The 27,084-nt window shown below is 36.7% G+C and overlaps 1 protein-coding gene across 9 annotated transcripts in view; it reads right to left on the bottom strand.

Moving 5' to 3' along the window:
* Positions 1-27,084, bottom strand: part of NEK10 (NIMA related kinase 10) — a 216,797-nt gene that overhangs the window by 125,177 nt on the left and 64,536 nt on the right. For all 9 annotated transcript variants that reach the window (XM_046644179.1, XM_046644190.1, XM_046644185.1 and 6 more), the window contains 7 exons: positions 25,778-25,842; positions 24,316-24,418; positions 24,094-24,222; positions 23,444-23,581; positions 20,266-20,311; positions 18,072-18,193; positions 17,831-17,933 (listed from right to left, as the gene is read on the bottom strand). In XM_046644179.1, the coding sequence (XP_046500135.1) occupies positions 17,831-17,933; positions 18,072-18,193; positions 20,266-20,311; positions 23,444-23,581; positions 24,094-24,222; positions 24,316-24,418; positions 25,778-25,842 (706 nt within the window). The remainder of the gene's footprint in view (positions 1-17,830; positions 17,934-18,071; positions 18,194-20,265; positions 20,312-23,443; positions 23,582-24,093; positions 24,223-24,315; positions 24,419-25,777; positions 25,843-27,084) is intronic.

Genomic DNA, 27,084 nt, shown 5'->3' with positions numbered 1-27,084 from the left:
TATAGTATATTAGTAAAATTTGAATAAGTTAACATACATAAATGTAGTTTTATATAATGTTGAACAGCTGATGTGCACCATTATTTAATCTTCACAACCATTCATTTTATAGATGAGGAAACTGAGACTCAAAAAGATCGAGTGGCTTGCCCAAAGTCTCCAAGGAGAAATTAAGAGTCAAGTGCGAATGTGGCATTGCTGGATTCTAAAGCCCAAAATTCTTGTTGAAACAATATGACAAAAAGAAAGATCAGGCCCAGATCATTTAGGTGACAAATCTAACCAACCATTTAAGGAACAAATACCAGTTCTGCACAAACTCCACCAGAAAATAGAAGAGAGGACACTTCCCAACTCATTTTATCAAGCCAACATTGCCCTGATACCAAAGCCAAAGACAATACAAGACAAGAAGACTAAACAATATCCCCCATGAAAATAACCATCAAAAATAATCAACAAAATAAGAGTAAATCAAATCCAAACATATATAGAAAGAATAATACATTATGACCAAGTCGGAGTTATACCTGAAATACAAGGCTGATTCAACATTTAAAAATCAATCAATATAGTTCAGCAGATCAGCACATTAAAGAAGGAAATCATATGCTCATCTCAACAGCTTTTTTGTATAAAAAGGATTTGACAAAATTCAACATCTATTCCTTTCAGCAAAGTAGAAATGGCTGGGTATTTAGTTAATGTAATAAAGGTCATCTACAAAAACCTACAGCTAACTTTCCACTTAATGCTGAAAGACTGAATGCTTTTCCCTTGAGTTCAAAAACAAGGCAAAGATGTCCACTGCCACCATTCCGAGTCGAGATTAAACTAGAGATCCAGGTAAGTACAATATTTACATACAAATTTTCATGTGATCATAATTTTTAAATTTTTTTGATAAATTCCTTGGAATGAGATTATAAATCATATGATAAATATATGTTTAATTTTATAAAAATACTGCCAAACCAAAATTTTTCCAGTGTTTTCTTACCAGAAATACATGAGAATTCTAGCTGTTTCTGCATCCTCACCAGCATTTGGTGCTGTGGGTTTTTTTTTTTAATTAACTATTCTAATAAGTAAGTAGTAGTGGCTCCGTATAGCTTTAATTTGCATTTCCCTAACGACTAATGGTGTTGAACATTTTTCATTTACTTATTTGCCATCTGTGTCTTCTTTAATGAAGCCTCTTCAAAATTTGGCCCATTTTTTCATTGGGTTGCCTGTTTTCTTATGTTTTTGTTTTGGATACAAATTCTTTGTCTATGCATGAATTGCAAATATTTTCTCCCAGTCTGCCTCTTGTCTTTTTCATGGAATAGAAGTTTTAAACTTCGATGAAATTCAATTTATTAATTTTTTTCTTTACATATTATGGTTTTGACGTTATAGCTAAGAAATATTTGCCTAAGCCATGTAAAACAGTCCAGGCTATTCTGCTGAAGAGGCTGCATAGAAAAGAAACCCTGGAGGATAAGAGGCTGAGTTCTTGACAAAAGCCAGAACTAATTGCCAGCCCGTGAGAGAGCCTTCTTGGAAGTGGACCCTCCAGCCTGAGTCAAGGATCCAGAGGATGCAGCCCTGGCTGACAGCTTGACTGAAACTGTGGGAGATCCTGAGCCAGAACCACCCAGCTAAGCTGCTCCTGGATTCCTGACCCTCGGAAACGGTGAGAAAAATAAAAGTTTGTTGTTTTCAGCAACTAAGTTTCATGGTAATTTGTTACACAGCGATGGGTAATTAACACAACCACTACCACCCCCTAGTCCAAGCCACCAAGAACACTTGCCTAGTCTCCCGAACCATCCCTCCTAAGGAAACCCCTGCTCCCATGGCTCCCTCTAAAACACAATTCTCCACATCAGAGCCAAAACGATCTTTGAAAACCCTAGAGCAGATATCACTACCTATAAGGTTAAAATCCTACAAAAACTTCTGATAAATACTAAGAATAAAGGCCAAACTCCTACCAGGCATATAAAACCAGACATGATCTGAGTTTTCATAAAAATCTTTCTTAACCATACTATCAAAAATTTGCCCCCTTCTTCAACACCCTTCTATTGCATTTACTTAATTCTTAATATCTTTCATTATCTGAAATTATTTTTATTTATTTAAAATTCACTTATATGTTTAGGGTCTGTCATTCTTAACTAGTATGCAAGATCCATGAAAGCAAGGACTTTATATTGTTCATCGCTATAGATTGACAGAGAGATCTTCTGATACATATATAGATATATATGTGCATAGATATGTATATCTGCCTATCTCTCCTCTCAATCCAGCAGTACTACTGACAAATGGGAAATACTAAAGGGCTAAGTGATAGGAAGTGCTGGTAAGAACTATTTACAAGCTAGTTGGCTTCCTATAACCTTTCTATTCCTCTAATACATATTGAAGAAAATTAGTGGGAATAGTATGGTATTTCAATATTTTTAGGGGCTCACTATAATTTTAGCACACATAAACCTAGACCAACTTGCAATCTAAAATAACACTTTGACTTTTAGTTCTAATGCTACATAGAAATTACCTTGTTTTTGTAAAAATGCCATTGATTTTGAAAGGAGTGATACACTTATCCTGTTCACTCCAGTTAATTTAGACAAATGGCAGAAACTCGGACAGATGTCAGCAAAAACACAAATGGTGGAGAAGTATTCTTAAAGGGAACAAAAGCTAATATTATTTGGCCATTTGGAAGATTTTGGTAGTAGCAGTAATGTTTCTATTACTCTTTCTTCATTTGTGATCATATTTAGAGTAGAGGAAAAGGTTTTATTTCAGGAACTGTGGTCATAAAAGCACTCATGTGCTATAATAGAAATTTTAAAATGCTAACAGAATATGTAGCACATTATGCCAAAAAAATTAGCATATAAAAAAATTCTCCTTTGATAGAGCAAATGAAACAGGAAATGTTCAAGACTGTAGCAATGTTAATGCTACAGTCTGTAGCTGTCAACCTTCAGGTGGAAAAGCTGTGTGGTCTCCAGTTGAGACCCTCTTGACCTGTCATTTACTATCTGTGTGGCATTGGACTCCTCACTCAGCTACTCTATTTTCTCAAAAAGGCCTGTAAAGCTTACCTTACCTCTTGCAAGTGTTGCTCCAACACAATCACAATAGAAGAGAAGCATTTTGAAATTGTGCGCAGATGTATGGTATTCTCGACCCTCTCCACAGGGAGCTTTTATCCATCACAGGCATGTCACTAACTCCCAAAGTCACAGCCAAGCCAGGAAGCCCTGGCCTTTGTCTGGAGCCTCATCCACAGCCTTATAAAGCACCTGCCCCTTCACACCTCAGACTAGGCTCATCATTCACAGTCATCTGGGACATCCCAAACACCAGATGCATCTCATCTTCTCCATTTCCTGGGCTTGAAATCTCTGTTCTTCTCTCCTGCTTTTATATTCACCCACTCACCAGCTTTTGTATCCGAATCTTTCTTTTGACTCTGTGATCAAAGTTTAAATGTGTCAGGAGCCCAGGCACTCACTCCTCCTGCAACAACCTAAGTGCACCTCATCAGAAAGCTTTTCCTTCTAAGACATTCTAGGGGGTATTTAACAATGGAAAAATCTACCAACCCCTGTCTTCATCACAGCAGGTCCCCATATAAGTACCACAAGTTCTCCTGATTGCTATTCTTTTCATTTAATTAACATTGGTTTATAACATTATATAAATTTCAGATGTACATCATTATATTTCGATTTCTGTGTAGATAACATCACATTCACCACCCAAAGACTAATTACCATCCATCACCGTACACATGTGCCAGGTCACCCCTTCACCCTTCTCCTTCACCCCTTCCTCTCTGGTAACTACCAATCTAATCTCTGCATTTATGTGTTTGTTTGGTGGTGTTTTTATCTTCTATTTATGAGTGAGATCGTGCAGTGTTTGACTTTCTCCGTTTAACTTACTTCACTTAGCCTAATACCCTCAAGGTCCATCCGTGTTGTAGCAAATGGCAGGATTTAATCTTTTTTATGGCTGAATAGTATTTCATTGTGGATATATACTACGTCTTCTTTATCCATTCAGCCCTTGATGGGCAGACACACAGATCAATGGAACAGAATTGAGGGCCCAGAAATAGTGGGCCCTTGATGGGTTGCTTCCGAGTCTTGGTTACTGTGAATAATGCTGCAATGATCATAGGGGTGCATGTATCTTTACACATTCACGTTTTCATGTTCTTTGAATAAATACCCAGCAGTGGAATAGCTGGATTGTATAGTAGTTCTATTCTTTATTTTTTGAGGAAGCTCCATACTGTTTTCCATAGTGGCTGCACCAGTTTGCACTCCCACCAGCAGTGTATGAGAGTTCCCTTTTCTCCACATCCTCTCCGACACTTGCTATTTCTTATCTTGTTAATTATAGCCATTCTGATGGGCATGGTGATAATCTCATTGTAATTTTGATTTGCATTTTTCCCTAATATTTATTTTCATTCTTTTCCATGTGGCCGTCCAGTTTTCCCAAAACCATTTATTGAAGACACTTTCTTTCCTCCATTGTACGTTCTTGGCTACTTTGTTGAAAATTAGCTGTGCATAGATGTGTGGGTTTATTTCTGGGCCCTCAATTCTGTTCCATTGATCTGTGTGTCTGCTTTTGTGCCAGTACCATGCTGTTTGGTTACTATAGCTTCATAGTATATTTTGAAATCAGGGAGAGTGATACCTCCAGTTTTGTTCTTTTTTCTCAGGATTCCTTTTGCTATTCAGGGTCTTTTGTTGTTCCAAATAAATTTTAGGATTCTTTGTTCTATTTCTGTGAAAAATGTTGTTGGAACCTTGATAGGGATTGCATTGAATCTGTAGATTGCTTTAGGAAGTATGGACATTTTAATGATGTTAATTCTTCCAATCGGAGAGCACGGTATATCTTTCCATTTCTTTGTGTCGTCTTCAATTGCTTTCAAGAATGTTTTATAGTTTTCAATATACAGGTCTTTCGCCTCTTTGGTTAAATTTATTCCTAGGTATTTTATTCTTTTTGTTGCAATTATAAGTGGAATTGTATTCTTAATTTCTCTTTCTGGTATTTTGTTGTTAGTGTATAGATGCACAACTGATTTTTGTTTGTTGATTTTGTATCCTGCAACTTTACTGTAGTCACTTATTATTTCTAAAATTTTTTGTGTGGATTCTTTAGGATTTTCTATATATAAAACTATGTCATCTGCAAATAGTGACAGTGTCACTTCTTCCTTTCCAATTTGGATCTCTTTTATTTTTTTTTCTTGCCTGGTTGTTCTGGCTAGGACTTCCAATACTATGCTAAATAAGAGTGGCGAAAATGAGCATTCTTGTCTGGTTCCTGTTCTTAAAGGGACAGTTCTCAGTTTTTCTCCATTGAGTACATTAGCCATGGGTTTGTCATATACGGTCTTTATTCTGTTGAGGTATTTTCCTTCTATACCCATTTTATTTAGAGTTTTTATTATAATGGATGCTATATCTTGTCAAACGCTTTCTCTGCATCTACTGAGATGATCATGTGGTTTTTATTCTTCGTTTTGTTACTGTGGTGTATCATGATTGATTTACAGATGTTGAACCATACCACATCCCCGGAATAAATCCCACTTGATCATGGTGTATGATCTTTTTAATGTATTGTTTTATTCAATTTGCTAAAATTTTGTTGAGGATTTTTGCATCGATGTTCATCAGTAACAATGGCCTGCAATTTTCTTTTTTTGTGTTGTCCTTATCTGGTTTTGGTATCAGGGTAATGTTGGCCTCATAAAATGAGTTAGGAAGCTTCCCCTCCTCTTCAATTTTTTGGAAGAGTTTGAGAAGGATAGTATTAAGCCTTCTTTGAACATTTGGTAGAAATCACCAGAGAAGCCATCTGGTCCTGAGCTTTTATTTTTTGTGAGGTTGTTGATTACTGTTTTGATCTCCTTACTGGTGATTGGTCTATTCAAATTCTCTATTTCTGGGTTGGCCCCATGCCTGAGTGGTTAAGTTTGCACACTCTGCTTCGGCACCCAGGATTTCACTGGTTAGGATCCCGGGCACTGACCTAGCACCGCTCATCAAGCCATGCTGAGATTGTGTCCCACACAGCAGAACTAGAAGGACCTACAAGTAGGATAGACAACTATGTACTGGGGGGGCTGGGGGAGAAGAAAAAGAAAGAATATTGGCAATAGATGTTAGCTTAGGGCCAGGGCCAATCTTTAAAACACATTCTCTATTTCTTCTTGATGCAGTTTTGGAAGGTTGTATGATTCTAAGAACTTATCCATTTCTTCTAGATTATCCAGTTTGTAGGTGTATAGCTTCTCATAGTATTCTCTTATAATTTTCTGTATTTCTGAGGTGTCCATTGTAATTTCTCCTTTTTCATTTCTAATTTTATTTATTTGAGACTTCTTTCTTTTTCTGGGTGAATCTAGCTACAGGTTTATCAGTTTTGTTTGTCTTTTCAAAAACCATCTCTTAGGTTCATTGATTTTTTTCTGTTTTTATTTTAGCCCCTATTTCATTTATTTCTGCTCTGATTTTTGTTATATCCATCCTTCTACTGATTTAGGGCTTTGTTTGTCTTCTTTTTCTAGTTCTTTTAGGTGCACTATTAGATTGTTTATTTGAGATTTTTCTGGTTTGTTGAGGTAGGCCTGAATTGCAATAAACATCCCTCTTAGAACCACTTTTGCTGTATCGAATAAATTTTGGCATGGTGTATTTTCATTTTCAATTTTATCCAGGTATTTTTTTATTTTTCTCCTAATAGTGCAATTGCAAGCCCCTGAGCCTAGCAACCAGCCATGCTGGGGGCCTACTCACCTAACAGAAAAACTGCAAAGGGAGTGTGCTATGAGACCTTGCAGCCAACTGTGCTGTTTGTGGAACTATGCTCCACAAACCTCATTGACAAACATCCAGACAGGTGGGGAAAGCATAGGTTCCCTGGGTAACTTCAACAAGAGCAATTCAGCCACAACAGAAGGACACACAAGCCCACACAGGGGCCACTCCTTGGGACATTTGGACTGGTGACAAGAAGGAGGCACACTGCTGGGCCTCAAAAACTATCTCCTACATAAGGCCTCTTCTCCAAGATCAGGAGACATAGCTGACTTACCTAATACCTAGATATAAGCACAGAGAAAAAGGCAAAATGAAGAGGCAAAGGAATACATTCCAAGGAAGGGAATAGGACAAAATCCCAGAAAAAAGAAGTAAATGAAACAGAAATAAGCAATCTACCTGAAAAGGACAAAAACTCATACAGATGCTCACTGATCTTGGGAGAAGACTGGATGAACGCAGTGAGAACATCTACAAAGAATTGGAAAATATAAAAAAGAACCAATCAGAAATGAAGAATACAATACTGGAAATGAAAAATTCACCACAGGGACTCAATAGCAGAGTAGAAGATACAAAAGAATGGATCAGTGAGCTGGACAAAAATCTAGAGGAAATCATCCAAGCTGAACAGAAAAAAGAATTAAAAGAAAGAGGACAGTCTAAGGAACCTCTGGGACAACATCAAGCACACTAACATCCATATTATATGTGTCCCAGAAGGAGAAGAGAAGGACAAAAGGGCAGAGAATCTATTTGAAGAAATAATAGCCGAAAAGTTTCCTAACCTAAGGAAGGAAACAGACATCGAAGTACAGGAAACACAGAGAGTGCCAAACAAGATAAATCCAAAGAGGCCCACACCAAGACACATTATTATTAAAATGTCCAAAATTAAAGATAAAGAGAGAATCCTAAAAGCAGCAAGAGAAAGGCAACAAGTGACATACAAAGGAAACCCCATAAGGCTATCAGCTAACTTCTCAGCAGAAACCTTACAGGCTGGAAGGGAGTGGCATGATATATCTAAAGTACTGAAAGGAAAAACCCTACAGCCAAGAATACTCTATCCAGCAAGGATATCATTCAGAGTGGAAGGAGAGATAAAGAGTTTCCCAGACAAGCAAAAACTAAAGGAGTTTATCACCAAGAAACCAGCCTTACACCAAATGCTACAGGGACTTATTTAAGTGGAAAAGAGAAGACCACAATAGGAATAATAAAATTATCCAAAAAAAGAAAAAGAAAACAGGCAATAAATTCGCTGGTAAAGATAAAAATAGAGTAAAGGTAGCAGATAAACCACCTATGAAGATAATATGAAAGTTACAAGACAAAAGTACTAAAATTACCTATTTCAATGATAAGAGGGTAATGATAGACACATACAAAATAAGAGGTTAGATATGATTTCAAAAACATAAAATGTTAGAGGAGGGGAGTAAAAGAGTAGAGCTTTTAGAAAGAAGTCAAACTAAAGAGACTATCAACTCGACATAGACTGCTATATACATAGATTATTATATATGAATCTCATGGTAATCACAAACAGGAAACCTATAATAAATACACAAACAAGAAAGAGAAAGGAAATCAAACATGTTACTAAAGAAAGCCATCAAACCACAAGGAAAAGAACAAGAGAAGAAGAAAGGAACAGAGAAGAACTACTAAAACACCCAGAAAAAGTAACAAAATGGTAATAAATACATATTTATCAATAGCTACTTTAAATGTCAATGGACTAAATGCTCCAATCAAAAGGCATAGGGTGGCTGATTGGATAAAAAAACAAGACCCATATATATGCTGCATACAAGAGACACACTTCAGACCTAAAGACACTCACAAACTGAAAGTAAAAGGATGGAAAAAGATATTCCATGCAAATAGCAAAGAAAAGAAAGTTTGGGTAGCAATAATTATATCATACAAAATGGACTTTAAAACAAAAATTGTAAGGAGAGACAAAGAAAGGCACTACATAATGATAAGGGAACAACCCAATAAGAGGATATAACACCTGTAAATATCTATGCATCCAACATAGGAGCACCTAAATATATAAAGCAATTATTAACAGAAATGAAAGGAGAAATAGACAGTAACACAATAATAGTAGGGGACTTTAACACTCAACTTACACCAATGGATAGATCATCCAAATCAAAGATCAATAAGGAAACATCGCCTTTAAACAACACATTAGACCAGATGGACTTAGTAAATATATATAGAACATTCCACCCAAAAAACTCAGAATACATATTCTTTTCAAATGCTCATAGAACATTCATCAGGACTAATCACATATTAGGCCACAAAATAAATCTCAATAAATTTAAGAAGATTGAAATAATACCAGGCATCTTTTCTGATAAAAAGGGTATGAAACTAGAAATCAAAAGCATGAAGAAAATCAGAAAAGCCAAAATATGTGGAGATTAAACAAAATGCTACTGAACAACTATTGAGTCAACAAAGAAAACAAAGGAGAAATCAAAAGATACCTGGAGACAAATGAAAATGAAAATACGACATGCCAAAAATCTATGGGATAGAGCAAAAGTGGTTCTCAGAGGGAAGTTTATAGCAATTCAGGCCTACCTCAACAAACAAGAAAAATCCCAAATAATCAATCTAACAGTGCACCTAGAGGAACTGGAAAAGGAAGAGCAAACAAAGCCCCAAATCAGCAGACAGAAGGAAATAATAAAAATCAGAGCAGAAATAAATGAAATAGAGACTAAATAAACAATAGAAAAAAATCAATGAAACCAAGAGCTGGTTCTTCGAAAAGATAAACAAAATTGACAAAGCTTTAGCTAGATGTACCAAGAGAAAAAGAGAGAAGACTCAGATAAATAAAATAAGAAATCAGAGGAGAAATTACAATGGACACCTCAGAAATACAGAAGATTATAAGAGAATACTATGAAAAGCTATAGGCCAACAAATTGGATAATCTAGAAGAAATGAATAAATTCTTAGAATCATAAGCTATAGGCCAACAAATTGGATAATCTAGAAGAAATGAATAAATTCTTAGACTCATAAAACCTTCCAAAACTGATTTAAGAAGAAATAGAGAATTTGAATAGACCAGTCACCAGTAAGGAGATCAAAGCAGAAAATGAAAACCTCCCAAAAAATAAAAGTCTGGGATCAGAAGGTTTCCCTGGTGAATTCTACCAAACATTCAAAGAAGACTGAATACCTATCCTTCTCAAACTCTTCCAAAAAATTGAAGAGGAGGGGAAGCTTCCTAACTCATTCTACAAAGCCAACATTACCCTGATACCAAAACCAGAAAAGGACAACACAAAAAAAGAAAATCACAGGCGAATGTCATTGATGAACATCAGTGCAAAAATCATCAACAAAATACTAGCAAATCGAATACAACAATACATTAAAAAGATCATACACCGTTATCAAGTGGGATTTATTCCAGGGATGCAGGGATGGTTCAACATCCACATATCAATCAATGTGATACACCACATTAACAAAATGAACAATAAAAATCACATGATTATCTTAATAGACGCAAAGAAAGCATTTGACAAGATATAGCATCCATTTATGATAAAAACTATAAATAAAATGGGTAGAGAAGGAAAATATCTCAACATAATAAAGGCCATATATGACAAACCCATAGCTACTATGATTCTCAATGAAGAAAACTGAACGCTATCCCTCTAAGAACAGGAACCAGACAAGGATGCCCACTTTCACCACTCTTATATAACACAGTATTGGAAGTCCTAGCCAGAGCAACCAGGCAATAAAAAGAAAGAAAAGGGATCCAACATTGTTGAAAGAATTGAAGAACACACAAAGAAACTGAAAGATATTCCATGCTCTTGGATTGGAAGAATTAGCATAGTTAAAATGTCCATGCTTCCTAAAGCAGTCTACAGATTCAGTGAAATCCCTATCAAAGTTCCAACAACATTTTTCACAGAAATAGAACAAACAATCCTAAAATTTATATGGAACAACAAAAGACCTCTAATAGCAAAAGGAATCCTGATGAAAAAGAACAAAACTGGAGGTATCACACTCCCTGATTTCAAAGTATACTACAAAGCGACAGTAACCAAAATAGCATGGTACTGGCACAAAAACAGACATACAGATCAATGGAACAGAAGCAAGAGCCCAGAAATAATCCAACACATAAATAGACAACTAATTTTCAACAAGGGAGCCAAGAACATAAATGGAGAAATGAGAGGTTCTTCAATATATGGTTTTGGGAAAACTGGACAGCCACATGCAAAAGAATGAAAGTAGACAATTATCTACATCATGCACAAAAATCAACTCAAAATGTATTAAAGACTTGAATGTAAGATCTGAAACACTGAAACTTCTAGAAGAAAACAGAAGCAGTATGGTCTTAAGAAGCATTTTTTCAAATAAAATGTCCGACTGAGCAAGGGAAACAATAGAAAAAATAAACAAATGGGACTACATCAAACTAAAAAGTTTCTGCACAGCAAAGGAAACCATCACAAGACAAAAAGACAATCCAACAATTGAGAGAAGATATTTGCAAACCATATATCAGATAAGGGGTTGATATCCAAAAAATACAAAGAACTCATACATCTTAACAACAAAAAAACCAACAACCAAATTTAAAAATGGGCAAAAGATCTGAACAGGGATTTCTCCAAAGAAAATATATAGATGGTCAACAGGCACAAGAAATGATGTTCAACATCATTAGCTATCAGGGAAATGCATATCAAAACTACACTGAGATATCACCTCACTCTGGTCAGAATGGCTATAATTAACAAGACAGGAAACAACAAGTATTGGAGAGCAGACGGAGAGAAGGGCACCCTCATACACTGCTGGTGGGAGTGCAAACTGGTGCAGCCACTATGGAAAACAGTATGGAGTTTCCTCAGAAAATTAAGAATAGATCTACCATATGATCCAGCTATTCTACTGCTGGGTATTTATCCAATGAATATGAAAACATGAATGCATAAAGATACATGCCCTGCTATATTCATTACAGCATTATTCACAATAGCCAAGACTTGGAAGCAACCTAGGTGCCCATCAAGGGACGAATGGATAAAGAAGATGTGGTATATGTACACAATGGAATACTACTCAGCCATAAGAAATGATGAAATCCAGCCATTTGTGACAACATGGATGGACCTTGAGGGCATTATGCTAAGAGAAATAAGTCAGAGGGAGAAAGTCAAATACCATATGATCTCACTTATAAGTAGAAGATAAAAACAATGACAAACAAACACATAGCAACAGAGATTGGATTAGTGGTTACCAGAGGAGAAGCGGGGAGGGAGGAGGGTGAAAGAGGTTATTAGGCACATGTGTTTGGTGATGGATCGTAATTAGTCTTTGGGTGAAGATGATGTAATCTACACAGAATTCAAAACATATTACCATGTACACCTGAAATTTATATGTTATAAACCAATGTTACTGCAATAAAATAAATAAATTAAAAAAATTTTGCAACAAGTTGAATAGAAAAAAATATATATATATAATATAATAACCATTTTAAGCTCACAAGACATACAAAAACAGGCCACAGCTGGATTTGTCCTTAGGAACATTTGCCACAGTTTTAAGCTGCTGAGAGTTCTACATTACTTGTTACTGCAGCATAACATGGCCTACCCTGACTAATACAATAGCGTTGACAACATTCTAGCCTTTATCACCCTGTAATACAACTATAAGCCCCATGAAGATGTGGCCACATCTGTCATACTTATCTTGTTCACTGCAGGATGTCGTAGCTGAGGAAATAATTGCTGAGTGAAGAACTGAGGACAGTCTTCACCATAAGACCATGAGGTCAGGAGACAGAGACCAGGGCTTTTGTCCTATGTCCATCCCCATCTGCCTGGCATATGATGGCATTTGATGAGCATTCAAGCTTTTGATAAATGTTCCATTGAATGAAGTATGTCCTCATTGCTATTATCAGGAGCAACAGCCAAATGTCGTTTGAGAAACATCTAGAAATATGCACAGCCTGCTTGGTTGCAGGATGAACATGTGGCCTCTTGAGTCATGCACTAAAGGCCATCTGAAATCTATAATATATAGTCAGATGAGTTTTGTTTTTTCCTTTTCCTTTCTTTTTTATTTGGGAGCAGGGGATAAAAGGAGGCAGGTAGGATTTACATTAAATATTAAATATTGTGAATATTTGAAAAAGCCAAGAAATGTGAAATGGCGGGTTCAAGGGCAAGTTCATTTTCAGCAGATTTCCTCCTTCAGAGTCATTCTGTAGGGAGATGGCCCCATGTGGATCTTACTTGGCAGGTGGCATATATAGAGCTAACTTTGACTGTGTTTTGCTCAGTGTGCCACTGAGTTGGGGTCTGTTTCTTTGTGTGGCCTCCAAGCCTGCAAACAAATGCAGGGGCAAGATTTGGACATATTTCCTGGCACAAGCTATTAAAAGATACAGTCTTTTAGGGGCTGGCCCTGTGGCCTAGTGGTTAAGTTCGGCTTCAGTGGCCTGGGTTCGGTTCCTGGGCACAGACCTATACCATCTGGCAGCGGCTGTGCTGTGGCAGTGACCCATACACAAAATAGAGAAAGACTGGCACAGATGTTAGCTTAGGAGGAATCTTCCTCAGCAAAAACAAACAAAAAGATACAGTCTTTTAAAGGGAAACATATTTAGACATTAAAATTAGATACCATTTGTAAAACCACACATACCTAAATATGTTAGTACTCCCTACTCTGCTGCCTCATGAAGGCAAACGCCAGCCAGCACGCCTTCTATAAATAACTGCAAACCAACCTCAATCTTAAAACATCTAATTCCCCTACAGAGAGAAAAATGAGAAGAGGGAATTTTTAGTTTTCCTAAGGCTTTTTTATCTGGTTACGTGTTCAATATATTTCATCTCATGCATCTTAAACATCATTTGGCAATTCTGTGCTTCTTTTCCAAGAGTAATAAACCTTCTAGCACAAGAAAAGACAAAAATAAAATTTGACAAGGCTGCCCCTTTGTGGTGACATGCTTTCACATACACGCCATGCTATATTTTTATAGGGGTTATGAATTGCCGCTACATTTCAACCTTCCAAAATATGGGAATCCTATATATTTGGTTTCAAATTAATGCCATAAGATTTAGTTTAACCACAACCTCTATTAAAAATAAGAGTGTCTAATGTCTAAATTTCTATCAATAGTGAAAGACACTGGAAAACATATTGCATCACTATTATATTTTAAAAATCAAGAGTAATATCAAATATCTGTGGATTATCTTTTTAGTCATAAAACCACTTTATATTCATTGAAAATAATGGTAGCACATCAACGGCCCGTCCACACAATTGCTTTAGTGGAGAGAAACTGGACTAAAATAAGATTCTGTTCTGAGATTTAGCACTGCTTCTTTATTTGAAACTAAAACAATACTGCCTCACTTAAAGCCAAAAAGTCCTGAAAGTTGAAAATAATTTTTAAAATTATTAGTTCCTAAGGATAAGTCTAAGAAAGATTAACAGGAAGAAGGTTGGGCAGAATGACAATGAGGGGCAGAACAGAGAAAAAAATTAAAGTTTGCTTATTCTTGTAAAACAAAGTAACTTTTTCCGGGGAGTTCTTTATAATTTGAATGCAAGCAAAAAAATATACTTTTACTAAAGTTACAGAGCAAACACGACAGTTTGATATTTTCGTTTGATATTTTCTTAAGTCTAGCGTGTAGACCTAATGTAACCAGCCTGGTCATTTTGGATTAAAAGGTGAACTGACCATATATTTTTATCTCCTCTAGCTTTCAAAACTTTGCTAAATGAGGGGAAAGGAATTTTCTTTGAAAAGTTACTAACCCACAGGGACAATGAGAATGGGTTTGGTGACAACAGAGGATGAGATATTCCAATGAATTTTTGAAAAATGGAAAGTGGACACAGAATGGTACAAAGCCAAGGGCCCAACCCACATATCTGAGAATAGGAAGGCCAAAAGGGAGCCCATTCATCCTGCAGAGCCCAGGGTGCAGCCCAAGTGAGAAGCCAAGTAAAGAGCTCAAAACACAGAATTGAGATCAAGTCCTAGGCCCTTCCCATACTGACACCGAGCACGAGCAGTAACTGAGTTCCCTCTGCCACTAGCAGAAAAACAGAGATGATTTCCCAAAGACACTGAACCAGAAAAAACCAAGCCAAATGGGACTGAACTCATGGGAATTAGGTGAAAATCTCGCAAATGAATGTGGTTCCCTTTGTCCCCTTCATCCATGCTACTCCCAGAATGACAGCAGACAGATAAACGTTGCCTCAGGCAAGACACTGGAGGGGCACTTTCTGGGGAAAGTTTAAGTAATAACTTTGGGAGTTTCCAAAGGGAAAGTTCCACGGTGCTCTGAAGTCCACCAGATGACAGGCTTAACTGGAACCACAGAGCTTCCAACAGACTTTTTAGTGTCCTTCTCATAAGTATGGAGGGCCAGCCTAGGATCAAGAGACATTTGAGGAAAGTCTCCAACAGGAAATAGAGATCAAAGTAAACAGAAAAACAAAACAAAACAAAAGGTAGGCCTACAAGATATGGAAACAATGAAACAATGCAAAGTGCTGAAGAAAGAAAAGTCTATATTATCCTGAGAGACAATAAATGCAGAATTCCATGAAAATGGAATAAAGAACAAGATAAAGTTTGGGGGAATTAAAAGTACTACAATCAGGGGCTGGCCCCAAGGCCAAGTGGTTGAGCTCGCGTGCTCCGCTGCAGGCGGCCCAGCGTTTCGTCGGTTTGAATCCTGGGCACAGACATAGCACTGCTCATCAAGCCACGCTGAGGCAGTGTCCTGCATGCCACAACTAGAGGGACCCACAATGAAGAATATATAACTATATACCAGGGGGCTTTGGGGAGAAAAAGGAAAAAAATAAAATCTTTAAAAAAAAAAGTACTGCAATCAAAATCAAATATTCACTAGAAGGACTAGCAAATAAAGTTGCAGAAATAACTCTAAAGCTGAACAAAGGGACAAAGAGCTGAAAACTAAGAAGTATTTTTTAAAATTAGGAAATTATTTAGTATATAAAACATCTAAGACTAATAGAAATTCTAGAAGAGAAAACAGAGAAAGCAGAGGGGAGAAAACTAGTGAAGAAATAATGCAGGAAAGTTTCCCAGAACTGATGTTTCCGGCTTCAGATTTCAGAGCACACCTAGTTCCAGACATATCGGGTGAAAAGATACCCACCCAAAGCAGGCAATAAGAGAACATCCTAAACATCTCCAGAGAGATAAAACAGCTCACTACCAAGCAATCAGAATAGCAGTGGATTTTCTAACAGCAAAAATATATACCAGAAGACCGAAGTAATGCCTTCAAAATTTGAAAAAATAATGACTTTCATTTGAGAGTACTACTCCCAGCCAAACTACCAAGCAACTAAGAGGGCCTCATAAAAATATTTCGTGACATGCAAGCATCTAAAAATTATAATCTCCAAAGCACTCTTTCTTAGGGAAGTACTAGAAGATATACTTCAGTAAAAAAGGGGGGTTAAAAAAAGAAAGAGAAAGACACAGGATATGAGAAACAGAGACTGCAATCAGAAAAGGAAGAAATCAAAGTTCCAGGACTATGGCCGTCAAATCTGGTCTACATTACAGCAAGCAGCTACAGGATTGGGTGCCCAGGGAAACAAAATTGAGAATAATTGTCATGTTTGACCATGTGGAAATAGTACAAATAGAGCTTTTATAGGTAGTGTAGTGGTTAAGTTCGCACACCCCAATTCAGCGGCCCGGGGTTCACAGGTTCAGATCCTGGGCATGGACCTAGCACTGCTCATCAAGCCATGCTGTGGCAGGTATCCCACATGTAAAGTAGAGGAGGTTGGGCACGGATGTTAGCTCAGGGCCAGTCTTCCTCAGCAAAAAGAGGAGGATTGGCAGCAGATGTTAGCTCACGGCCAACCTTCCTCACAAAAAAAAAAAAAAAAAAAAGAGGGTTTTTATAATCCTTTGGAGGATTTGGGAAGAAGAAATAATACGTACACAGGAAACTAGGAAAATCAACAAAAAAGAAGGCAACTATTAACTCCAAGAAAAAAAAAGTTCTATGAGAAAAGAAAGGTAATCAACGTTGAAGAATAATTACACAGTAGTAATAATGTAAACATTAAAGATTGATTTAATCCAAAATTGTGCTATAACTGTATTGATATGATGGTAGTGGGGAAGAAGAGGAAATAAGAAAACTAAATTCTTAACTATCACAACGTAAAATCAAATACAAGAAGGAGAAGCTAAAAAGAATTTAAAGTGTGGTTTTAGGGAAACAGAACTGGGGGTTACAATTGATAAATTATAAAGAATAACATATAAGCTTTTTAGCACTATTTTATTTTGTCAATTATTTTGATGTGTGGTAAGAAATTGATTACAGAAAGTAAATATAAAAATTAGTTAAAATAAGTTTAGAAAGAAATAATCAGGATACAATAAAAGACTAACCTCAATGTATTTAAATGTAACCAAAGGAAATGATTGCAGCTAATCTAAGTAAGAAAATAAAATGTGGGGTTGGCTATTAGTAAGAAATATGGTCTAAATAGCCATGTAAGAAGGATTAAACAGATTTCTTCTGTGTTAGTATATGGTACCAAATCTGTTTAACAGTATTTAATAATAAATGTGTGTATATATATACTATTTGCTATGAAATTCAAACACACAATTCATAATAATCCTTACTAACTTATAAATTGAAATATCTACATGTATATAAATAGTCACACCAGCCACATTTCAAGTACCCAGTAGCTACATGTGGCTAGTGACTACTATACTGGCCAGTGCAGATATAGAACGTTTCCATCAGTGCAGAAAGTTCTACTGGACAGCTCTGCTCTGGAATAATATTCAGAAGTTCTTAAGTTAAAAATTTTAAGATTTTTGTACTTACTAACTGTTACTTTGTCCTTGTCCCCTAACATAATATTGTTTGGCGTCAGATCTCTATGGACAATCCTCTTCTCCTTGTGTAAGTACCGAAGAGCTAAGCACAGCTGAAACAGCAAATAAAAAAACAAATTTTATTTCCCCTAATACACATATTACCTCTGACGACTACTACACACGTCTCTTAGGAGTCAGCTTGGAACTTTACTATTTTACAGAAAAATATAATAAAAATAAAAGTGTACCTGTATAAATATTTTCCATAGTCTTTCTTCAGTAAAATGATGTTGTTTTTCCTTCAAAGAGCTGAAATGCTCTCCAAGAGGGGCCCCTTCTATAAGCTCCATAACTATGTACAACCTATCATCTACATAAAAAATAAGGAAAAAGTAAAAGAAATATAAGTTCAATATAGGCATTTTGAAAAGACTTATAAAGTAGAATCCGAGCTTCCCAGTGATTGTGCAGGGCACAGCACCGAAGAGTTAGCGATGTGCTAAGAAATGGATTCACTCAGCCCCGGAGCGGGTAGAGGCGAGGGAGCCTTGGGACAACTAGAGCAACAATCTCTTCTGGTTACAGGCTACGTATTAGCATAAATTTATACTAGCAAATATTATCATTCTCTGTGTATGCCAGAATGTGGAATGGTTGGCAGGGGCAAAGAGGACAAGTGAATGATCTCAAGTCATGGCGGATTCCCTCAAGAACATGTAAACCCAGCTTTGCTCTCAATAGTCTAAAATTTACCCTTTAATTCAAGTCAGATATTAAGAAAATTGCATTTTAAACTGCATTGTTCTGTAGGCTCATAGATTTACCTTATAGAATTTTACAATGGTCTTGCAATGACATAGTCGAAGACACCACCCATGACAGAAAGTTCTGTGATGTCCCTCAAGAGCAGAGAAAGCTGGACTTCTCCTGGTTTTATCATACGGATACTGGAAATCTCCTAACTGACTGTGTTCATCTCTTTGCTTTGGATGCCAAGAAACAAAGAGTAAATTCTACTTTCTCTCCCTAAACCAATAAGAAATGATTAAGAAGGGTATGTGATATGTATTTTTTGTGATGTTTTGGATATATATAAAATATGTATGTACACAATACATACAAAAGTGAAATCAAACTATACATGTTCTTATATACATGTATACAACATTTTTTTTTTGTTCGACAGTCTTACATGTCGGTACACACAGACCCACACCATTCTTGCTGCTAGTTGCATAATATTCCACAATATAGATGGATCATAGTTTATTTAATCATTCTGCTAAAGATAGACATTTATATTGTTTCCAATTTTCCATAATCACAAGAAATATTTGTTGTATGCACAATCTTGCCTATAGCTTTATTTTTATTCCCCTCTCGCCTATTATTCCCTTTTATCACAATTTCCTAATCTATTTTATTACATTTTATGTATTTTTAAGCCACTTGCAATTCTTTTGGGAAGACGTCAGGTTGCGTTTTATTTTGTTTTTAAATTAAGACAAGGTGTGTCACTCCAATACCAGTCAGAAGTCAGTCTTGATCTCTGATGGGATACACACTAAATTACGGGAAATTACTATCAAGAACAAATGGCCAAGGAGGCAGGATTCACTGGAGAGTTTCCGCACTGAGTTCCTCTGAGTGACCTAGGGAAGGGAGATGGGTAAAATCCAAACAGGCCCAAGTACACAAAGGTTTGCATAAAAAATACACTGACGAAGAGGCAGCGAGGAAGCCCCCATCGTGGCATTGTATTTCTTAAGACTTCCTTCAACCGGAGATTTATATTGAAAGTTCATATGTGATGTACATCATTAGAATTTATCAATACTTCTATTATTTCGGTCAAAGGTCCTATATTACTTTAAACAAGTGCCTGAATTTGACTTTTATCTCAACATTTTTGTTTGGTATGCCATCATCCTTACAGAGCTTGCCTGCCTGCAGAATTAGTCAGGGCTCCATCGCCACCCTGTGGCAATTATCTGAACTTCAAGTAAAAGAAATCTCAAAGACCTGTAGCCCATTCCCAATTTATATTAGCGGTGCAAAATGTCACCTGATTTAAAAAAAAAAAAAAAAAAAAAACTTTCCATTATTTTCTTAAAGAAGCCACTATCCTTTAGTTTTCTTCTCTCCTGATCCTACTAAGTGCTTTTTTGTGTATGAAAATAAGCTATAATAACTATGTGGATTCCTTCATTCAGTGTCTTTCATAGGAGAGTTTAAGTATTTTATAACTATTTTTAGGTCATTGTTTATATCACTGTTTCAATGATCAAGAAAGAAAAATAATACACAAGATCGTCCACTGTCACATAAATAGCAAAGAAAGAAAAGGAAATAGTTGATTAAGCTTATTTTTTGACATTCTAATGTCAAAATATGTAACAAAGATACTTTTCCTTCATTAGAAATATGAAAACTCATACTTACTTTCCAGAAATGTTTTGTAATAGCGTACAACATTGGGATGATAAAGCTATAAGAAAACAGATAAGAGACATCACACTACTTCAAAATACAAACCTGCTTTCACAGACAATTTAGTTGGATTTCATATTTGAAAACAACAATGTATTTCTATTTATTTGTAAAACTAAGCATTTTAAGATACCATATAATTGAGATTTTTTTCTTGATTCTTTTTATTTGCAACTTACAAAGCTAATCTGAAAATAGCAATCTCCCCCTCACAGCCGTATCAAATAGAATTAGAAATTGATTGTGCTTTATCACCTAATTTAACTAAAATAGAGAACTGCAGAACTAGAAGGGAGCTGGAGAATTCATTTAGCACTCCCCTCCAACACCACATGCGACTGCAAAGAGGAGAAAACTGAAGGGAAGCAACTTACGTTGAATACATAGATGGTTGCTCTTTACCTCTCCACACCACTTAAATATTTACTTACACTGCTTGTGTCTGTTTGCACTATTGGTGTCTTCCTAAGCTCTCCAAAATGATGAGTTTGAAACTCAAATAACCTAAGAATTATTAACTCCATGTAAATTATAATTTAACTTAAGTTATAATAATAGTTGATACAAACTCCCTCCTTGGCCAAATTTTACCCAGGCTTCCCTGAGCCTTCTTCTTGACTAGGCCTCATCCTTGGCCTGTCCAGTTTTAGCAAGAATCCCACTAAGCCAGTTAAGCAAGAATCTCCTCACAGCTGATATCCTATCAAGCTCCTCATCCCCCCTACCTTGTTATCTAATGAGTTCTTCATCACCCCCCACCCTTGTTATCTAATCAAGTTTCTCTCCCTCCAACCTCCATACTTAACCAAGTTCCTCTTAGTAATTTTCCATCCACTGACCCTCTCACCCTGCCTTTTGGTTATAAATCACCAGCTACCCCTGTCGTGTTCAGAGTTGAGTTCAGTCTCTCTCCTATTGCAATAGTTTGACCCCTATTGTAGTAGTCTTGAATAAAGTATTCCTTGCCATTTAAAAGCTCTCATCAGAAGAAATAAAAAAAATTGTAACTATGTGTGGTAATGGATGCTAATGAGATTTATTGTGGTGATCATTTTGCAATATACACAAATATCGAATCATTATGTTATACATCTGAAACTAATATGTTGTATGTCAATTGTATCTCAGTTTTAAAAAGTGCTCAGTACAATTTCTGTTTGACATAAGTTTATCTTAGGATGTAACATGGATTCTTTTTTTTTTTTGAAGTCATTTTCTACAAGAATACTAAAATTTGTATAGTTGTTTATATATAATTTCAGTTTCTAGGAATGTTTTATCTCAGAATAGTCACCATTACATCTATAAATGGATTGCATCTCTTTTCAGTCTTTCTTCTTGCCTTTTTGAAGGGGAGTCGGCTGGCTGTCCACAGAAAACCTGCTCTTCCACTCTTCCATTACAATGGAGTTGTGGCAGGACATGGCTTCCCAGGCAGGGATCACATCTCTCAGCCTCTCTTGCAGCCAGGAGAGGGCGTGCCACTTTATTCTCACCAATGGAGAGTGAGGGGAAACACGTGCTCTTGGCTCTGAGCCTAAACAGTGGGAGTGTCCCTACTCCCATGCTCTTTCCCTTCCCACCTTGGATATGAATGTGCCTATGGCAATTCCAACTGTGCAGGGGAAGACAGTGCCCTAGAAGGTAGTGAAGCTGTAAGAGAGAAAGAACTGGCAACCCGTAATGACTGCATGGTGCAGAGAACACTACTAACCTGGTTGGCTCACTTTGGGATTACCACATGAAAGTAAAATAGCCCATTGTACTGTGAGATCTCTTCTTTAAGTCCCTGTATTGTGGAGTCTCTTTGTTACTGTAGCTTACTCTTAATCTTAACAAATACAGTCTCCCATTCTAGTCCCATTTCTGTGGATTCTGTCTGCCATTACCTCCTCCTTTTAGGCCTCAATGTTATTATCCTTTCCATTGGTTCAATCCTCTGGTGAGAGAGAGTGCAGTTGTACAATTTTGAGTTATCTCAAAGTCTAAGCAGATGCCTCTTACATGGCTCCACCCTCATACCTTCTTTTCGTAGGAAATATGCTAAAACAAAGGGTCTACCTCATCAACTAGCAAGGATCCAGCAGATTTTAAACAGTATGAGACCAGGTGAGCAACCGGAACCATATTTTAGACCTAGCTCACTGGCCAGGACTATATCAGTTCAAATAAAAAAACTGCAGCAGCTTAGGGCAAAAGCCATGTTGCAGGCTTGTGCTATAATGGAACAGCATTCTGCTGAAGGCTGGAGTATCCTAAACATGAGCAAACACTAACTTTTAAAAATCTAATCTATTGGTATAAAAGTCAACAATAAAATAAACGATTAATGATAATATTTACTGTAATTTATAGAGTAGAACTGTAGATTTCAATAAAGATCTGCAGATGAATAAAGGCCATCATATTTATGGTGTTCTTTATGACCCAGCACAGATGCTGTGCAAATTTAACTACTGGAGAACAAAGAGCTGGGAAGCTGATAGCTCTCCACAGGAGTTATAAATGAACAGTCTCTGTAATGAACGTCCAGATAAGCAGAGCTGAAAAAGGAACCACTGTGTTCTTGGATCACAAAAAGAATCCCGTTTCTCTTCTGACATGTTTATTCTTTCTCCCCAAACAAACTTTCATAATGATAGTTAATTGAGTTGTTACATTATGTCAGAATATTCTACTCATGCCAATAAATAAGAACCCAACTTCAAAATTCACATTTTAGATTTAATAAGCCACATTTGAGGAATGTTAACAGCTTGATTTCACTTGACAAAACTCAAGGAACTCTTAGCCATATTTTTATGCATGTAACTAAATAGCCAAATATTCTACGAAATAATGAGAAGGAAATGGATACGCTTACAAGAGGATTTCTCATATTTGAGGCGCTCTGTGCCATAAACTCAATTGTTCTGCACCCCTTGCCCTGACTTAAACTCCAGAAAATGTTTCTATGGTTCAATGTCAAGCCTCAGGCAAAAAGCTGGCTAACATATCACCACCTCAATGTCAATTATTTTAAACAGAACCAGTTCTTAAACTGAATGCACAAGACTAGCACAAGAACTCTACTTTCTTTTGATGACATTTATTTAAGGAAAACATCTTCATAAACAATAAAAACATTTACCTGCTCTTTAATTATGGTTAATTCAGAAACAATATTCTTTACACTGCTGTCCCGATCTTTTTTATCCTTTCCAAATGCTGGGTTATGTAAATTGACCTCCTTCATTGCTAAAAGATTTTGACTACTACGTTTTCTAACCTAAAATAAGGAAGATCAAAACAAAAAGAAAGAATGGGGTAGGGGTAAAAAAGGGAAGAAAGATAGATTAATAAGGTCACACGATTAAACCAAGTCATCTAAATAAGTCACAGAACTTTTAAAATTCTACCTGTATTTACATGAAGCTCAGCTCAAAAAATTGGTATCTCCTGGGTCAGTTTGCACTATTCAATAGGATTTTCTGGGTAAATATAGAAACGCTAGTGTGAATTTAGAGAACGTGTCATGCACTAGGATGAGCCATTTTGACTATTTTTTTGTGAGAGTTTAATAACGGCTTTTGTCTTCAAAGGTCAGTGACCAATTTCTAGAGCTGAGAGCTAAAATAAGACAACATCAGTGCAGCTATCTGATGAATGAAAACAATTGTTCTAACTTTTATACGTATTTTTCACTAATGAGAGCTCCAATTCAATTGCATGTGGGTGTGCAAGTGGGACATCTGGCCTGCTCGGAAATATAGAAATATTGTTCCCCAGGGACAAAGTCACCTTGTAAACACAGCCGAAAGCTCCGCTTCCAAGATGATCCAAAATTGCATAGTTGCCTATATATTTTGAAGGAGCTTTATTCTGATTAATGCTTTCGATATTTTCAGCAATTTGCTTCAGTTCATCCTCCTAACCAAAAAATAAAAAGGAAATGGGTCGCTATGATAAATTCCATCCTGACCACATAGCAGCCTGCCAAAATAGTTAAATCTCAAGACTTACCACTAATAAATTCAGCTTGGATACCAATTCTTCATAAGCACTGATATCACGAACATAATGTCCTATATCGATGAAGATCTCAAACAAGTCGGTGGGGAAAAGTCTATAGGGAAAAATACACACATGCACTTCAGGTAGGACTCGGAAACTGTTGGTCATTCCTTCCCTTTTTGCTCACAGATTAATTATATTAAACAAACTTAAGTTCCTTAGGTTATCAACAAAGTGGAGGGAAATAACACCAACTTACCTCACAAAAATAAACTATAGCTATAGTTCTTACGGGATAAGGAAAAACAGATGGAAAGTTCTAGAGATTTACTGTACAACATTGTGCTTATAGTTAACACTGTGCTGTACACTTAAACATTTGTTAAGAGGGTAGATATTGTGATATGTTTTTTACCACAGCAAAAATGGTAGATGTGATATAGATTATACAAAGACCTTATTTGTAAGATATTTGGGGTACAGGTACTAAACATATTAGGAAGGAATGTTTATTGGGTATTTATTGAACACTGAGCAGTTTCATAAATGCTATTTGATTCAGTCCTCATATTAATCCTAGGAGGTAAATGTTAACATAATTTTTTAAATGTATTGTAAAAATAAAAATGCAGGTTAATGAAAAAAAATTGGAGAGATTTTTGCATCATTTCCAAGGTACTGGCTTCAAGGACTTAAAATCTTTTAAGTTCACTAAAATGGATGATTTAGGGCCTTGAAATGAAAAGTTACAATGAATAACTAATTTTACTTCCTTCTCTTCCCCTAAATTCAAGTGTCATATGGAAATAAAGCAACAACATAAAATGCTCCACGCTTCTGAACAAAAGATGTTATATTAACTTAAGGTTCAATTTCTCTTGGGCCTTATCAATAAAACTCTAGTAAGAACTTGGGCCTATGATTTTGGCCAACCTGCCCAACCAAATGGTATGCAGACCACACATGTAGGTCACTACCGTCTCCTTCCCAAGGTGGTGATTTTTCTGTCCTGCCCACCAGCACAGCCTCCTGACCCAGAACACTCAGTTTCCTCCCTTTTAAATAAGCTCCCACCCTACGGATGATATCCAGACAAATACTTTTTTTCCTACTGATTAAGAGGAAATTACTAGATCAACTTTGGAATTTCTGAAGGGGCAAAAACAAGCACATGTTTTTTTGTCATCCATTTAAAATGTTCATGTCATTGAAAAAAGAGACAAAAACTAAAAGCCAGAGGAGTCACATGCAATTAAGAAGAGTTGTATTGATACAGTGATTCAGGCTCTTTCATCATCGTTTTGTTAAGTGTCAAGACACCATTAGGGCAGCTCAGTTTTATCTGTAGATTCTAAGAAATCTGAAGACACGTGTTTTGTACGCTGATTCGTTCTTCTCTTACTGTTTGCATCTAACTCAGGTATGTATGATCGAATGATCACTGGTCACTTAAATCTCTCTAAGCTCCTACCTTTTAAAGAGTGGTCTGTTTCTTTCCATACTGAAGAGGAACCTCAAGGCTCTGAAGGCATAACACTGGAAAATAAAAGGATATGCGATTCGCAAATGGTAGCTCAACAAATTAAAACATTTTCAGGATTGACTTATCACGAAGTAAACATGAAAGTCGCTTTATTGTGAGTGTGGCTGGCCTACGTGGGAGCCAAAGCTTATAACTGAAAACAAAAACATCAATAACCAGGGTAGTGCTCATGTGTAAAAAGTGTTTATGTTGTAGAAATGCTAAGGATCTTGGCCTTGTTTCACTCAGTACTTGTCACTAATTCCTTTCTAGAAAGTACAAAATGATCACAGAGACAAGAAATAAAATTCATACAGTGAGAAAACTAAACGTCCAAAGATTTCCAGGAGCTCGAGGTTTATTTTGTTTCTAGCCTGCTATGTATGCCTCAATATTTAGATGGTTTCTGTGAGAAAATAAACACTAGAAATGATGACATATAAAAATAGCCACAGGCACACTGGACTCGAACTTGACAAATTGGTCTCTTGAGTAAAGAGTCTTAAGCATTCCCCAAATAGAACATCTACAGCAACTCCTGAGAACGCTCACAAAGGGGCCTGTGAGACTTTAACGAAGAAAAATAAACATCTGACATTTTGCAGTGCCTGGAAAAAAAAGAGAGCTCCCAGCCTCCAGTGGTACCTGTCCAATAGGCGACCACTGCGTATTGGGGGTGATCGGAGTCTGCTAAATTCGAAGCTGGAATCATTTTGTAAAATAAGTGATCTGAATGTAGAAGGGTCACAAACAAAATTGCCCAGAGAGGCCAGGCAGATAACAAAATGACTGGCCAGAGAGTCTTGGAGACTGTGAGAAAGTGGAGAACATGCATGCTCCTGGAAAGCCATTTCAATAGGACTTTTTAAAAACCCTCTACTGGCTGAACAACATGCATCTGCAGGGTGGATTTGACTTTTTCTGTGTTCCAGCACTGTCACATGTCTGTGGTGCACTAAAGAAATTAAGTCCCCCACCTGTATGTTCTCATTTGTAGTTCTCCAAAACCTCTGCCTGACCAGCCCACAGACACCACCAAGAATCCTCTGCTCGAGTTTGACCACATTCTGGGTCACAGCTCTTTTTTTCTTCGAGGAAGGTTAGCCCTGAGCTAACATCTGCTGCCAATCCTCCTCTTTTTGCTGAGGAAGACTGGCCCTGAGCTAACATCCATGCCCATCTTCCTCTACTTCATATGTGGGACGCCTACCACCGCATGGCTTGCTGAGCGGTGCCATGTCCGCACCCGAGATCCG

Source organism: Equus quagga, chromosome 1, assembly GCF_021613505.1.
Source record: "Equus quagga isolate Etosha38 chromosome 1, UCLA_HA_Equagga_1.0, whole genome shotgun sequence".
In the NCBI taxonomy this organism is placed as follows: Eukaryota; Metazoa; Chordata; class Mammalia; order Perissodactyla; family Equidae; genus Equus; species Equus quagga.
The sequence above is the reverse complement of the archived record's forward strand: the minus strand, read 5'-3'. Positions and strand labels throughout refer to the sequence as shown.